General features: G+C 45.7%; 1 protein-coding gene across 1 annotated transcript in view; it reads left to right on the top strand.

Annotated features, from left to right (window-relative positions):
- The window catches only part of LOC111980189 (chondroitin sulfate N-acetylgalactosaminyltransferase 1-like), a 52,339-nt gene that overhangs the window by 26,373 nt on the left and 9,387 nt on the right, over positions 1-16,579 (top strand). Inside the window, exons 3-4 of the mRNA XM_024010861.2 lie at positions 4,369-4,585; positions 6,519-6,620. Of these exons, the coding sequence (XP_023866629.1) occupies positions 4,369-4,585; positions 6,519-6,620 (319 nt within the window). The remainder of the gene's footprint in view (positions 1-4,368; positions 4,586-6,518; positions 6,621-16,579) is intronic.

A 16,579-nucleotide genomic window follows, 5' to 3' on the forward strand; every position in this document is an offset into this window, starting at 1 on the left:
ATTCTAGCACCTGAACCCCGAGTTTTGCAATTTTAGAGCATTTCAGTAGACTTAGAATGAATAGCGCGTTCAATTGTCACAGGTAGCGCTATACATCGAACCGTGTTATACAGTTCATCTCACCCTGAGAGACGGTGCCCTTGTACAAGTGTTCTCTTACTCATATAACTCAGTCTCGTTGATCGTGAGACTTGATCGTTCAAGTGCGGCGACTAGCACTGCATCTATCTAGCACTACCTCGCACCGTTGAAGCGGGTACCCCTATCCCTAACAGTAACGATATATTGACACTATGAACACACCATGGTAGGTCATTTAAGGCAGTATGCTAAAACACTGTAATCTGCAACTCGTCTATTAGCTTTATGCCAGTTAGGCTCTACACTTCAGCCTTGTCCTTTTAACTGTAATTGTACCAGTGGACAAGTACCTTTTCATTTACTCAGACAACTTCAAGCTTGTTGAGATGCTGACGATTATAAAGGGAGCATTATGAGCCCTGCAATCCTCAGTTAGCGAGCCGTGACTACACAAATAGTGAATGCTGCCACATTGGCTGTGCTGAATAGAGTTTTTCAAGAGCTGCTATGGGTGGATTTGCTCAGCTGTCATACAGAAAGAATGAGACATGGGTAACGAGACAAAGGAGTGAGAGAGAGAGAGCGAGATCAAGATAGGGAAATGAAAGACAGAGAGGATGAGAGTGAAAGAGAGAACAGCCAGGAATGAGAGTGAGAAAAACCAGACGGTTTGGTGGAAAAGAGTGGTATGCTGTGTGAGTAACAAACATGTTCATGTGGTACAGTACATGGAGGTAGGCTGTGGAGCCACATGCTACCCTGTCCCCAGAGTGAAAGAGACATGGAGCTAGGCTGCGGAGCCACATCCTACCTGTCCCCAAAGTGAAGGACATGGAGCTAGGCTGTGGGCCACATCCTACCCTGTCCCCAGAGTGAAGAAACATGGAGCTAGGCTGTGGAGCCATATCCTACCCTGTCCCCAGAGTGAAGAGACATGGAGCTAGGCTGTGGAGCCATATCCTACCCTGTCCCCAAAGTGAAGAGACATGGAGCTAGGCTGTGGAGCCATATCCTACCTTCCCCAAAGTGAAGAGACATGGAGCTAGGCTGTGGAGCCACATCCTACCTGTCCCAGAGTGAAGAGACATGGAGGTAGGCTGTGGAGCCATATCCTACCCTGTCCCCAGAGTGAAGAGACATGGAGCTAGGCTGTGGAGCCACATCCTGCCATGTCCCCAAAGTGAAGAGACATGGAGCTAGGCTGTGAGCCACATCCTACCCTGTCCCCAAAGTGAGAGACATGGAGCTAGGCTGTGGAGCCACATCCTGCCATGTCCCCAAAGTGAAGAGACATGGAGCTAGGCTGTGGAGCCACATCCTGCCATGTCCCAAAAGTGAAGAGACATGGAGCTAGGCTGTGGAGCCACATCCTACCCTGTCCCCAAAGTGAAGAGCATGGAGGTAGGCTGTGGAGCCACATCCTGCATGTCCCCAAAGTGAAGAGACATGGAGCTAGGCTGTGGAGCCACATCCTGCATGTCCCAAAGTGAAGAGACATGGAGCTAGGCTGTGGAGCCACATCCTACCCTGTCCCCAAAGTAAGAGACATGGAGGTAGGCTGTGGAGCCATATCCTACCCTGTCCCCAGAGTGAAGAGACATGGAGCTAGGCTGTGGAGCCACATCCTGCCATGTCCCCAGAGTGAAGAGACATGGAGCTAGGCTGCGGAGCCACATCCTACCCTGTCCCAAAGTGAAGAGACATGGAGCTAGGCTGTGGAGCCACATCCTACCCTGTCCCCAAAGTGAAGAGACATGGAGCTAGGCTGTGGAGCCACATCCTGCCATGTCCCAAAGTGAAGAGACATGGAGCTAGGCTGTGGAGCCACATCCTACATGTCCCAAAGTGAAGAGACATGGAGCTAGGCTGTGGAGCCATATCCTGCCATGTCCCCAAAGTGAAGAGACATGGAGCTAGGCTGTGGAGCCATATCCTACCTGTCCCCAGAGTGAAGAGACATGGAGCTAGGCTGTGGAGCCACATCCTGCCATGTCCCAAAGTGAAGAGACATGGAGCTAGGCTGTGGAGCCACATCCTACCTGTCCCCAAAGTGAAGAGACATGGAGGTAGGCTGTGGAGCCATATCTACCCTGTCCCAGAGTGAAGAGACATGGAGCTAGGCTGTGGAGCCACATCCTGCCATGTCCCCAGAGTGAAGAGAACATGGAGCTAGGCTGCGGAGCCACATCCTCCCCTGTCCCCAAAGTGAAGAGACATGGAGCTAGGCTGTGGAGCCACATCCTACCCTGTCCCAAAGTGAAGAGACATGGAGCTAGGCTGTGGAGCCAATCCTGCCATGTCCCAGAGTGAAGAGACATGGAGCTAGCTGCGGAGCCACATCCTACCCTGTCCCCAGAGTGAAGAGCAATGGAGCTAGGCTGTGGAGCCACATCCTACCCTGTCCCCAGAGTGAAGAGACATGGAGCTAGGCTGTGGAGCCACATCCTACCCTGTCCCCAAAGTGAAGAGACATGGAGCTAGGCTGCGGAGCCACATCCTACCCTGTCCCCAAAGTGAAGAGACATGGAGCTAGGCTGCGGAGCCACATCCTACCCTGTCCCAAAGTGAAGAGACATGGAGCTAGGCTGCGGAGCCACATGCTACCTGTCCCCAAAGTGAAGAGACATGGAGCTAGGCTGTGGAGCCACATCCTACCCTGTCCCCAAAGTGAAGAGACATGGAGCTAGGCTGTGGAGCCACATCCTACCCTGTCCCCAAAGTGAAGAGACATGGAGCTAGGCTGTGGAGCCACATCCTACCCTGTCCCCAAAGTGAAGAGACATGGAGCTAGGCTGTGGAGCCACATCCTACCCTGTCCCCAAGTGAAGAGACATGGAGCTAGGCTGCGGAGCCACATCCTGCCATGTCCCCAAAGTGAAGAGACATGGAGCTAGGCTGCGGAGCCACATCCTGCCATGTCCCCAAAGTGAAGACATGGAGCTAGGCTGTGATTTCAAATATCCTGAGTTTATTCTTAAATGAAAAGTAGAATGTTTGAAATGGGAGCAAAGTACATAATTCTTTCTTAGATCATTTTCTTTTCATGATGTTGAATCTCACACTGTAGTTCTCTAGTCCAGTAATGTCCATTGAGACTCGTCTTTGGAACATTTGATTTTGACTTCAGAAAACAAGAGGTTTTGACTGACAGTTTACAGCTGTGAAATGGAGACAACAGGGACAACGGAGTCTACTGTATTGTTGTTAAGTTATATGTCTGGGTACGTCTAACTTCTATGAGAAGGTATAATCCAGTGTCAGTATGATCTCTATGCGTGACCGGTCTCCTTCAGCTGTCATAATGGCAGAAGGCCCAGGGCACTAGCCAGGAGCAGAGAGGAGAAGCAAGTGATGCTGTCCCCTAATGAGACCTGAAAATCCCTTTCTGTCCCTCTGAAATTACCTGTCTGTCCTCTCTCCTTTGGCCTGAAGTGCCCTGTCTGTCGTTTTCTCCCACGGCCACAGAGCCAATGCTATTCTTCTCTGTCAGAAAATGCTTACAAATCCAGGCAGCACAGTGGAGAAATGATTCTCCATTTGACAGATTGTTGACAGTGCAAATGCAGTAGCGACGGACAGTCTGGCTGAGTTTGAGTGTGTTTGTGTACAAAGCAAGAAGATGATCCCCAATGGACTACTGGATATATATCACGATTATAACATTATAATTACAAACAAATAACACATAGGAAAATAAACTGAACTGCACTTCAAATGTGTGTACATGTATGTGTATATACACTGAGTATACAAAACATTAAGAACATGTCTTTCCATGACACAGACTGACCAGGTGAATCCAGGTGAAAGCAATGACCCCTTATTGATGTCACTTGTTAAATCCACTTCAATCATTGTAGATGAAGGGGAGGAGACAGGTTAAAGAAGGATTTTTAAGCCTTGAGACAATTGAGACATGGATTGTGTATGGTGCCATTCAGAGGGGGAATGGGCAAGACAAAAGATGTACGTTTCTTTGAACGTGCCAGGCGCAACATTGCTGGGTTTTTCACACTCAGCAGTTTCCTGTGTGTATCAATAATGGTCCACCACCCAAAGGACATCCAGCCAACTTGACACAACTGTGGGAAGCATTGGATCAACATGGGCCAGCATCCCTGTGGAACGCTTTTGACACCTTGTAGAGTCCGTTCCCAGACGAATTGAGGCTGTTGTGAGTGCAAAAGGGGGGGGTGCAATTCAATATTTGGAAGATGCCTTTTCATGTGTATGTGTGTGACACATGCCTGCATGCTATGGGTAAACACACTCGTCTCCCTTCCCCAGGTATCACTCGGACGGAGAAGGACAAAGGCACTGTGTATGAGCTCACCTTCAAAGGTGACCAGAGCCGTGAGTTCAGGAAGCTGGTTCTGTTCCGTCCCTTTGGGCCACTGATGAAGGTGAAGAACGAGAGGGTGGACACGGCTAATGTCCGCATCAATATCATAGTGCCCCTCTCCCAACGAGCCGACAAGTTCAGACACTTTATGCACAACTTCAGGTACAGTGAGAGMCACTCAGTTATTCATGCATGTTATTGGCTCATTCTCACCTTCCTTGTAACTCTTCCCCTGGGTTGTTGTTGTGTTCTCAGTTAACCTTACTAAAGAATAAGGGTAAAAACAATCATGTTCCATGTCCACTTGTATTAACTGTGATAATTGTATGCCATAACCAACAGAATGAGAAACAGAATATACTGTAGTTAACCATGTTTGACATGCCCAGTTTGTCACAGCAGCAAGGATTCAAACCAAAGGAAGTAATTGCTGCATTTGTACTCTGATAGTGACAGCATGTCTCTCTCTCTCTCTGCTAGAGACGTCGATGGACTCTTTAATTCCTGTGATTTGTTACACTCCTGCACAGCTGCTTATCAAGGCTTTTTTTTTTTTATGGCAAATCCTGCTTAGTAGCAGTCTTAAAACCAGCACATAAAACTGATATACTGCAGTGGTGCTGTTCCTGCTGTGCAAAGTCTCCCTGAGTCGCTGAGCAAACGCTTTGGTCTCATCCATATTAATGTAGATGGAGGAGGAGGTGTGTGGAGGTGCGGCGGGGTGTTTGTGTGTGCAGTTTTTTCAGGAAGAGATGAGAGGAATGTTAGGAGGACTGACGTTCTTTCAGAAGCCGTGTGACACATTTACTGAGCACAGCGTATACAGGAATGACACGTACACAGATAAGTGTACGTTTACTGTATGCACATACACACAAGCACACACACACATACACACAAGCACACACACACACACACACACACACATATATATTATGTATGACAGCCAAGTAATCAAAGCATCAATAGCTAAAATGCCCAGCCATATATTCTTAATAACTATTCATTTCAATATCCAGGCCTGGAGGCAACAGACACTAAACACAACACTTTATTCCAACAAACTCTGCATCTACTAACCTTCTTCTGTTTAAATGGCAAAGGAAGGCCAATCATCTAAGATGACAACGGTCGGTTTACATTATTCATATCTGTCCAATATTGTCTGCTGCAAATGTGATCAGATTAAACCTGGAGGGAGCGATAATGGAGACTAGGGACCTACATGTAGTTTAACTAGTAATTTAATTACATTTTGCTGTAGCTTGGTGGTAGTTGAACTACATTAAAATCTAGGTAGTGTTTGTATTAGTTAATTACATACTATAGCCATGTAGTGGGGTAGCTAACTACTGGAACTACACACTGCTTTTTTTTGCAAATACAGTGGGGCAAAAAAGTATTTAGTCAGCCACCAATTGTGCAAGTTCTCCCACTTAAAAAGATGAGAGAGGCCTGTAATTTTCATCATAGGTACACTTCAACTATGACAGACAAAATGAGGAAAAAAAATCCAGAAAATCACATTGTAGGATTTTTAATGAATTTATTTGCAAATTATGGTGGAAAATAAGTATATAAAAAATAAAAATAAAAATAAATACCTGCTCCTCTGCATTAGCGTTGTACATTTGGCATGTCTCTATTAGAACGTCTGGTGCTAGAGTTCTGGAATGTCACACCAGGGCTGGAGATGGATCCCTCCTCGGGGATTCTGTCTGTTACCAAGTCCTCACAGTGTGCCTCTTAGCAACATAACATATGTACATAGCAAATGTACATTATACATAACATAAAGTACWTGTACCTGATCTTGCTGTGACCCCTTTTGAACTGACCTCTGTTATCAATACAGAATATGTTTTCTTTCAAATACTTTGAACATTTGGTTTCAGGCTACCTTCAGTGCCAAGTGGGCAGGGTTTGCACTTTGGGGATTATTCCATCGGTTCAGTCAGGCAGGCTTCATCAAACGCAGCTAAAGTCTCTGAAAGAAAACCAATGATATCAACTGTGTTACCCCCTGGGTTGTGTGTTGAGTCCTCTGCTTTGTGTGATTAATTATTTCTTCATCTGTGTTTGTTTGTTGTTGCAGAGAGGTGTGTGTGCGGCAGGACGGGCGTGTCCACCTAACTGTGGTGTACTTTGGGAAGGACCAAATGAATGAAGTCAGGAGCACGCTGGAGAACACATCTAGGTGGGTGGACACACGCACGCTCTCTGTCTCTGTTCGCGTCTCTCTCTCTCTCTATACTCATCCCTCTCCTCTCCTCCTCATCGTCTTCTCTCTGTCTCTGCTCTCTGTCTCTGTTCTGTCTTGTTTTTTGCTCTGTCTCTGTCTCTGTTTGTTTCGTCTCTGTCTCTGTCCTTGTCTCTGTCTCTGTTCTCTCTCTCTCTCTCTTCTCTCTCTCTCTCTCTCTCTCTCTTCCCTTCTCTCTTCTCTCTCTCTCTCCTCTCTCTCTCTCTCTCTCTCTCTCTCTCTCTCTCTCTCTCCTCTCTCTCTCCCTCTCTCTCCCTACTCTCTCTCTCTCATTGTAGGAGTGTGGCCACATAGAAGCCTCTGTGACCTCTGCCAGTGTTGGATTTTACAGGTCAAGGCTGATGTGGGCCGCGGTGAAATTAGTGTCACATTGACGTCTTGCCTGCAAGAAGATTAAGGTCCAGGGTCAGTTTGAGATGGTGTTGTGGGTGACAATAGTTCACATGGTACTCTGGTACTGTGCTGATTGTCTAGCAGTTTCCATGGAGACACTTTAGCTAACGTATGCCTGGCCGAATGGTTTGCAGGGTAGAAAGAAGGAGAGAGAGAGAGATGAGAGAGAGGAGAGAGAGGAGAGAGAGAGAGGAGAGAGAGAGAGAGAGAGAGAGAGAGACGAGACAGAGGACAGAGACAGAGACAGAGACAGAGACCAGAGACAGAGACAGACGAACAGACGACAGACAGACGACAGCGCAGACAACAGACAGACAGACAGACAGACAGACAGACAGACAGACAGACAGACAGACAGACAGACAGACAGACAGACAGACAGACAGACAGACAGACCTCATGCTGGGCTTTGAGCTGGTTTCAGATGTCACGCCACCGCTTTCTCTCTCTGGCTCTCTCTCATCTTTCACTCAAAGGCACCTCATTCTCAACAGCTCTGCTGTCTCTGGGAATGGCCTTGGCGGTTTGTCTGTGATGGTTTGAATAGCGAGAAAGAGAGAAATACAAGACAGTATCCTTGTACATTCAGTGGCCTCCTCTAATAACCTGTCTCACTGTGCATGGGGTTGAAGCTGCAGCATTGGGAAGGAACTGTGTTAGGCCTTGGAGAATTTGTTCACTTTGTTCCCAGCAAATACCTTAGACACAGCAAATGCCTAGCAAGACATGTTTAGACATCTGTTCTCTAAACAGTCCCTTGTTCTTGCTAGCTTTTTGGACCACAATTACATTTCTAGTGATTATGCTAATAGTCCTGATCAGTCCCAGAGTTGAGCTCACTTCACATCAGACCAGGTTAAGAATAGTGTTTGATATTATTGATTGAGCTGCGTACGTGTGTCCGGCATTCCAGGCATGCTCAATCAAACGCTCAAAGTAATTATATTTGAATCCTGGTCTGCTACATTTCAGGATCACATCACACCAAACATATATATCAGTCCTGGTCTGTCCTCATGTTACCTGATAAACAGCTCAGTCTGAGTCAATGCATTCAATCGCCATGGTTACGTAAGGCTTTATCTGACTCAGTATCAGCCACTTTAATCAAGCACTGATCTGTTAGAGAGAGAAAGAGCACAACATCCAAACTCTAATCTTTTTCCTTTTTCTGTTGATTTGGTCTGAATGGTTATGGATTATTTACGGGGGAGAATGGGGGGGGGGGGCTTTTGCCATTGTCGATGACCTAAATCCTGAACCTGCCTGCCCTCATTGTAGCTCCACATAGACTGCCTCTGCCTGCGTCAATATCTGTTTCCAACAGCAGACAGCATGTGGATAATTTGATGCTATAAACGCTTTTTACCCCTTTTACACTGTACATGTATGTGTTCACATTCATAGGGCAAGCACTGTATCCAAGCTAGTAAAGTATAGGTACGGGGCAAGTTGAATCAAAGTTCAACTCCTTATGCCAGGGTTCCCCAACTGGCGGCCCGCCAGAAATATTATTTGGCCCCCCAAATTAATTATGAGAAGGAAAAACTCTGAAATGCAATGTCCCAAGAAGGAAGTTACCCTACCTAAATAACGCAAAAGTTACATTTGAACTTAATCAATAAGGAGAGAGAATGCAGGAGACAGTCAACTAATAAAGCAGGCAGCAGAACATTCTGTGGTGCTGAAACGTAAAGCTGCAACCACAGCGCAATCAATAGGAGGTGAACAGGACCTGGTGCTGAAAATATAGATAACTTGTTATGCAAGTGTTGCACAGCAACATATGGAGAAAACTACACCGGTCGAGTAATTAATTTCAACAATATATTTCATTTTATTTGACTTTACAAACAACAAACAGAAAATACGGTCAGCTTGAGACCTAAACATCTCTGTATAAGCACTCGCAATAATGTTAGTATTTACTAAATACAGTCATATAGGCCACTATGTGACTTACTCAATGGAAAAAGTAGCATTTCCCCTCGGACACGATATTGTGGATGACGGGTGAGATGAATGTGAGATGGACGTCTGAGATTGAATTCTTTGCAAACAGCGACATTGTTATTGTAAATAAGACACACTGGCTTGGTATTGGGAAAATATGGTAAGATGAACACATTTCTCTTTGGACATTCTTCGCTGAAACTTCCATTTTCATTATCCACCTTTCTTTTGAGAGCAACATTTTTTCTTGCTATAAAGCAAATTGATCTGAAGGAATGTTGACGTTAGATAAAGTAGTGTAGACTACAGTAGGCTACGTAGACCTGGTTTTCCCCACCAATCTACGCACAGAGAAATAGACAAAAATAAAAACTGAATACAGACATGGTGATATTATTGTAATCAGATTGTAATCAGATCAAAACTTTTATGTTATTGCACTGAATTTATTATGTACTAATCAGATGTGTTAAAAATGATGTTCAATTTGTAGTGTAGGCCAATTAATTTTGCTAATATTATATACTAATTATGTTCTGGCYCACCGACTATTAGCTCAGAAAAAAATTGGGCCAAGGTCAAACCTAGATGACGAACCCTGCCTTATGCTGTGTCTTAGTGATGGACAGGGCAGGTTGAAGTAAAGTTCAACTCCTTATTCTGTGTCTTAGTGATGGACAGGGCAGGTTGAAGTAAAGTTCATCTCCTTATTCTGTGTCTTAGTGATGGACAGGGCAGTTGAGTAAAGTTCAACTCCTTATGCTGTGTCTTAGTGATGGACAGGGCAGGTTGAAGTAAGTTCAACTCCTTATTCTGTGTCTTAGTGATGGACAGGGCAGATTGAAGTAAAGTTCAACTCCTTATTCTGTGTCTTAGTGATGGACGGGGCAGATTGAAGTAAAGTTCAACTCCTTATGCTGTGTCTTAGTGATGGACAGGGCAGGTTGAAGTAAAGTTCAACTCCTTATTCTGTGTCTTAGTGATGGACAGGGCAGGTTGAAGTAAAGTTCAACTCCTTATTCTGTGTCTTAGTGATGGACAGGGCAGATTGAAGTAAAGTTCAACTCCTTATGCTGTGTCTTAGTGATGGACAGGGCAGGTTGAAGTAAAGTTCAACTCCTTATTCTGTATCTTAGTGTGGACAGGGCAGGTTGAAGTAAAGTTCAACTCCTTATTCTGTATCTTAGTGATGGACAGGGCAGTTGAAGTAAAGTCCAACTCCTTATTCTGTGTCTTAGTGATGGACAGGGCAGGTTGAAGTAAAGTTCAACTCCTTATTCTGTATCTTAGTGATGGACAGGGCTTAAGATGCTGTATTTAGTGAGCTGTACCAGACAACGACATGCTTACTCAACACTCTTTAACCAGGCACACAGAGCTGTTTGAAAGAGCGGGGAAATCGATAGACATGAATAATTAGTATCGATGAAGGAGAGGAGAGAGGAAGGAGAGGAAAGAGGAGAGAGGAGAATAGAGGGAGAAGAGAGAGGAAGAAGAGAGGAGAGGAGAGAGAGAGAGAGAGAGAGAGAGAGAGAGAGAGAGAGAGAGAGAGAGAGAGAGAGAGAGAGAGAGAGAGACAGAGACAGAGACAGAGACAGAGACAGAGACAGAGGACCGACAAGACAAGAGACAGAGACAGGACAGAGACAGCGAGAGAGAGAGAGAGAGAGGAGAGAGAGAGAGAGAGAGAGAGAGAGAGAGAGAGAAGAGAGAGAGAGAGAGAGAGGAGAGAGGAGAGGAGAGGGAGGAGAGAGGGAGAGGAGAGGAGAGGAGAGGAGAGGAGAGGAGGAGGAGAGGAGAGGAGAGGAGAGGAGAGGAGAGGAGAGGAGAGGAGAGGAGAGCATTTTGAGCCCAGGGTGATAGCTAAACGCAGTGAACGGCAGATGCACTCAGAGCACAAACACCAGCCACCAGCACCAGCTCACAATGAATACTAATGCACCATCCCTACATCTCCACATAGGATCAGCTCCTCAGGGAAGACAGACAGAGCGCTGCTACTATCGAAAAACCTACACCACAAGCGAAGTGTGGCATTTCGGCCGGGGTGTGTTCTTTTGGGAGCACTCTTTTCACGCCACTTCGATACCGAAGTTACTTTTTTGTAGCAGGTTAGAGAGAACTTACGCACAGGTTAGGATAATTAATGCAGCAGGTTAGGAGACTGAGGTAAAGGTTTTGAAAAGAGTTAGGTTAGTGAAAATGCTCGCCTAACCTGCTCAAAATCACTTTGTGGCGAAGTGGCCTGAAAAAAGTGTCCAGTGTTCTTTAAGTATTTCCAGTGTTCTCATTCAACGTTGATGTTTGTACATCATACTGTATCTTTCACACGCACGCAGCGACGCACACACACACACACACACACACACACACTAAGGCAGAAAGTGAGACTCATCAGGGTATAAACAGTCACTCAGGCAGAAAGTGAGACTCATCAGGGTAATAACAGTAGACAGATAGGGTCTTTGGTGTTTTGTTTGACATGGCGGCACTTTAGCCATGACCAAATCTGAAGGGGTCCGCTGGGAAGAGAGAGACAGACAGACTGACCGACAGAGACAGACAGAGAGAGAGAGACAGAGGTAATGAAGAGAGAGTGTGAGATACAGACAGACAGACAGACAGACAGACAGACAGACAGACAGACCAGACAGACAGACAGACAGACAGAGCAGACAGACAGACAGACAGAACAGACAGACAGGACAGACAGACAGACAGACAGACAGACAGACAGACAGACAGACAGACAGACAGACAGACAACAGACAGACAGACAGACACAGACAGACAGACAGACAGACAGACAGATCCTGAACTAAACCCACTCAAATCAAATCAAATCAAATTTTATTGGTCACTACACATGGTTAGCAGATGTTAAGCGACCGTGCAGTAATATCTAACAAGTATCTAACAATTTCATAACAACTAACCTATACGACACAAGTGTAAAGGAATGAATAAGAATATGTACATATAAATATATGGATGAGCGATGGCCGAACGGCAAGATGCAGTAGATGGTATAGAGTACAGTATATACATATGAGATGAGTAATGTAGAGTATGTAAACATTATATAAAGTGGCATTATTTAAATTGACCAGTGATACATTTATTGCATCCAATTTTGTATTATTATAGTGGCTAGAGATTGAGTCAGTATGTTGGCAGCAGCCACTCAATGTTAGTGATGGCTGTTTAACAGTCTGATGGCCTTGAGTCAGAAGCTGTTTTTCAGTCTCTCGGTCCTAGCTTTGGTGCACCTGTACAGACCTCGCCTTCTGGATGATAGCGGGGTGAACAGGCAGTGGCTCGGGTGGTTGTTGTCCTTCTTGTCCTGGCTTTCCTGTGACATCGGGTGGTGTAGGTGTCCTGGAGGACAGGTAGTTTGCCCCCAGTGATGCGTTGTGCAGACCTCACTACCCTCTGGAGAGCCTTACGGTTGTGGGCGGAGCAGTTGCCGTACCAGGCGGTGATACAGCCCGACAGGATGCTCTCGATTGTGCATCTGTAAAAGTTTGTGAGTGTTTTTGGTGACAAGCCAAATTTCTTCAGCCTCCTGAGGTTGAAGAGGCGCTGTTGCGCCTTCTTCACCACGCTGTCTGTGTGGGTGGACCATTTCAGTTTGTCCGTGATGTGTACGCCGAGGAACTTAACTTACTACCCTCTCCACTACTGTCCCGTCGATGTGGATAGGGGGGTGCTCCCTCTGCTGTTTCCTGAAGTCCACGATCATCTCCTTTGTTTTGTTGACGTTGAGTGTGAGGTTATTTTCCTGACAACACACTCTGAGTGCCCTCACCTCCTCCCTGTAGGCCGTCTCGTCGTTGTTGGTAATCAAGCCTACCACTGTAGTGTCGTCTGCAAACTTGATGATTGAGTTGGAGGCGTGCATGGCCACACAGTCATGGGTGAACAGGGAGTACAAGAGAGAGCTGAGAATGCACCCTTGTGGGGCCCCAGTGTTGAGGATCAGTGGGGTGGAGATGTTGTTTCCTACCCTCACCATCTGGGGGCGGCCGGTCAGAAAGTCCAGGACCCAGTTGCACAGGGCGGAGTCGAGACCCAGGGCCTCAAGCTTCAGGATAGAATGCTGAGCTGTAATCGATGAACAGCATTCTTACATAGGTATTCCTCTTGTCCAGATGGGTTAGGGCAGTGTGCAGTGTGATTGTGATTGCGTCGTCTGTGGACCTATTGGGGCGTTAAGCAAATTGGAGTGGGTCTAGGGTGTCAGGTAGGGTGGAGGGGATATGATCCTTGACTAGTCTCTCAAAGCACTTCATGATGATGGAAGTGAGTGCTACGGGGCGATAGTCGTTTAACTCAGTTACCTTAGCTTTCTTGGGAACAGGAACAATGGTGTCCCTCTAGAAGCATGTGGGAACAGTAGACTGGGATAGGGATTGATTGAATATGTCCGTAAACACACCAGCCAGCTGGTCTGCGCATGCTCTGAGGACGCGGCTAGGGATGCCGTCTGGGCCAGGAGCCTTGCGAGGGTTAACACGTTTAAATGTTTTACTCGCGTTGGCTGCGGTGAAGAACCCGCAGGTTTTGGTAGCTTTGGTAGTGTCAGAGGCACTGTTATCCTCAAAGCAAGCAAATAAGTTGTTTAGTTTGTCTGGGAGCAAGACGTTGATGTCCACGACGGGGCTGGTTTCCTTTTTGTAGTCCGTGATTGTCTGTAGACCCTGCCACATGTCTCGTGTCTGAGCCGTTGAATTGTGACTCTACTTTGTCTCTATACTGACGCTTAGCTTGTTTGTTTGCCTTGCGGAGGGAATAGCTACACTGTTTGCATTCGGTCATGTTTCCGGTCGCCTTGCCATGATTAAAAGCAGTGGTTCGCACTTTCAGTTTTGCGCGAATGCTACCATCAATCCACAGTTTCTGGTTGGGGAAGGTTTTAATAGTCACCGTGGGTACCACATCACCGATGCACTTGCTAATTATCTCGCTCACCAAATCAGCATATACATCAATGTTGTTGTCTGAGGCTATCCGGAACATATCCCAGTCCACGTGATCGAAGCAATCTTGAAGCGTGGAATCAGATTGGTCAGACCAGCGTTGAACAGACTTGAGCACGGGCGTTTCCTGTTTTAGTTTCTGTCTATAGGCTGGGAGCAACAAAATGGAGTCGTTGTCAGATTTGCCGAAAGGAGGGCGAGGGAGGGCTTTGTATGCGTCACGGAAGTTTGAGTAGCAATGATCCAGAATTTTGCCAGCCCGGGTCGCACATTCGATATGCTGATAAAATTTAGGGAGCCTTGTTTTCAGATTAGCTTTGTTAAAATCCCCAGCTACAATAAATGCANCACATTCGATATGCTGATAAAATTTAGGGAGCCTTGTTTTCAGATTAGCTTTGTTAAAATCCCCAGCTACAATAAATGCAGCCTCAGGATATGTGTTTTCCAGTTTTTATAGAGTCCAATTAAGTTATTTCAGTGCCATTTCAGGACACTCCTACTCTCTCCTAATGTGATTTAAATAAAATCCTGATTGCCTGCTTTTAACTATTCCGATTCCCACAGGATTGCTGGCCCACATACATTGCGTGTGCTTATTTTTGTGGGAATTAATGGTTTGAAAGGTATTTATCCGATGCAAAACAACTCCCATGGGTCTTGGTGAACAATGTTTTCGTGTCCCAAGATTTTGTGCACCTTGGAAAAACCACAGGCTGAGAATTCTGGTGGCAGCCCTTACAAGGACATTCGGCTCTTTTCTGATAAGTTTTAGTACGAGTGAATGGTAGACGTGTGTGTGTGCAGTGTGTTTGCTTTTGCGTTTGTGTGTGTCTGTGTTTCTGTCTGTCTGTATTTATCGGCCAGTCTGTATTTCTTGGTGCGCGTTAATGCTTTGGCTACACCAGCCAATTCGTGGGTGTATCTGTGTCTAAACAGGATTAAGTACAAGTATACTGGTCCTAAATCAACGTTTTCATTCTGACAGCAGATTTAAATTAGGCTCCGTACAGATTAATCTGAAATGAAATACCCAGCTCATCGTTTCCAGAGCCAGAGTCCCCAGGGAAGCAACAGGAAGCCCTTCCATCTGGTTCAGCTGCTGCTAGGGAGATGGGAGGACTGCGCAGCACTGGGAAGAGCCTACAACCTGTAGAGTGTGAATGACAACCAATGTCACCCTAGCCATAGCCTTATATTGATATACAGTACCAGTCAAATGTTTGTACACACCTACTCATTCAAGGGTTTTTCTTTATTTTGACTATTTTCTACATTGTATAGTGGAGACATCAAAACTATGGAATAACACATATGGAATCATGTAGTAACCAAAGAAGTGTTAAACAAATCAAAATATATTGTATTTTTGAGATTCTTCAAAGTAGCCACCCTTTGCCTTGATGACAGCTTTGCACACTCTTGGCATTCTCTCAACCAGCTTCATGAGGTAGTCACCTGGAATACTTATACAGTRTAGGTAGGGATAAAGTGATAAGGCAACGGGATAGATAATAAACAGTAACAGCAGCAGCGTATGTGTCAAAACAGTTATAGCAAAAAGTGGCAATGCATATAGTCCATATAGCTATTGGTTAACTATGTAGCAGGTGTCACGAACCCTTACATCAGTCTTGGGGCTAGAAGCTGTTCAGGGTCCTGTTGGTTCCAGACTTGGTTCAACTATGTCACAGATGACTAACGATGTTCTCCTTTTAACTGGAAAAAGTTTCTGTTATGATCTATTATGGGCATGAATCTGTGATTATGTTCATTTGAGAGAGTTTGTTAATAATGCATTAGCAATTTTATAGTGTTCACATTCTAGCTAATTCCCCCTAGTACAAGGCCCAAGGTTAGGATTTAATGTATAATTTATCCTGCTGGATCCTGCAGTGTGTGTGTGCGTGTGTGTGTGTGTGTGGCAGACCTCAGTCTCTCCATGCGTCTCTCTCTATCTCTCTCTGTTGGTCTTGTACAGTTAGCAGGCTTGTGTTTGAGTTGAGTCACCAAAGTGCCATTCAGTCGCTGACACTATCCAGCAGGGCAGTAATCCCTCACTAATACAGGAACATCAGTCAGTGGATGTTTACCGTGGGTGGAGGAGGATTCCTAAAGGAGGCTGAGATGTTAAAACACATTTGCCACATTGACAGTGAGCAGCATATTAACAAACCTTACTTCTCATCCCACACACCGGGGCTACGTCCCGACTGGATCCCTATTCCCTATATATTGCACTACTTTGGACCAGAGCCCTAAGTAAGTGCCCTTGTCAAAAGTAGTGGAGGAATGTAGGGAATAGGGATCCATTTGGGACACAACCATCATGTAGCCACTTTATAGCCTGATCTTATCAGTCCTGCTGCTGTCAGAGGGGAAATTAGGTTCACTACAATATACTGGATAGTCTCTGTCTGTGTGTGTGTGTGTGTGTGGTGTGTGTGTGTGTGTGTGTGTGTGTGTGTGTGGTGTGTGTGTGTGTGGTGTGTGTGTGTGTGTGTGTTGTGTGTGTGTGTGTGTTGTGTGGTGTGTGTGTGTGCTGTGTGTGTGTGTGTGTGTGCATGTACT

Source organism: Salvelinus sp. IW2-2015, linkage group LG20 (assembly GCF_002910315.2).
Source record: "Salvelinus sp. IW2-2015 linkage group LG20, ASM291031v2, whole genome shotgun sequence".
NCBI lineage: Eukaryota > Metazoa > Chordata > Actinopteri > Salmoniformes > Salmonidae > Salvelinus > Salvelinus sp. IW2-2015.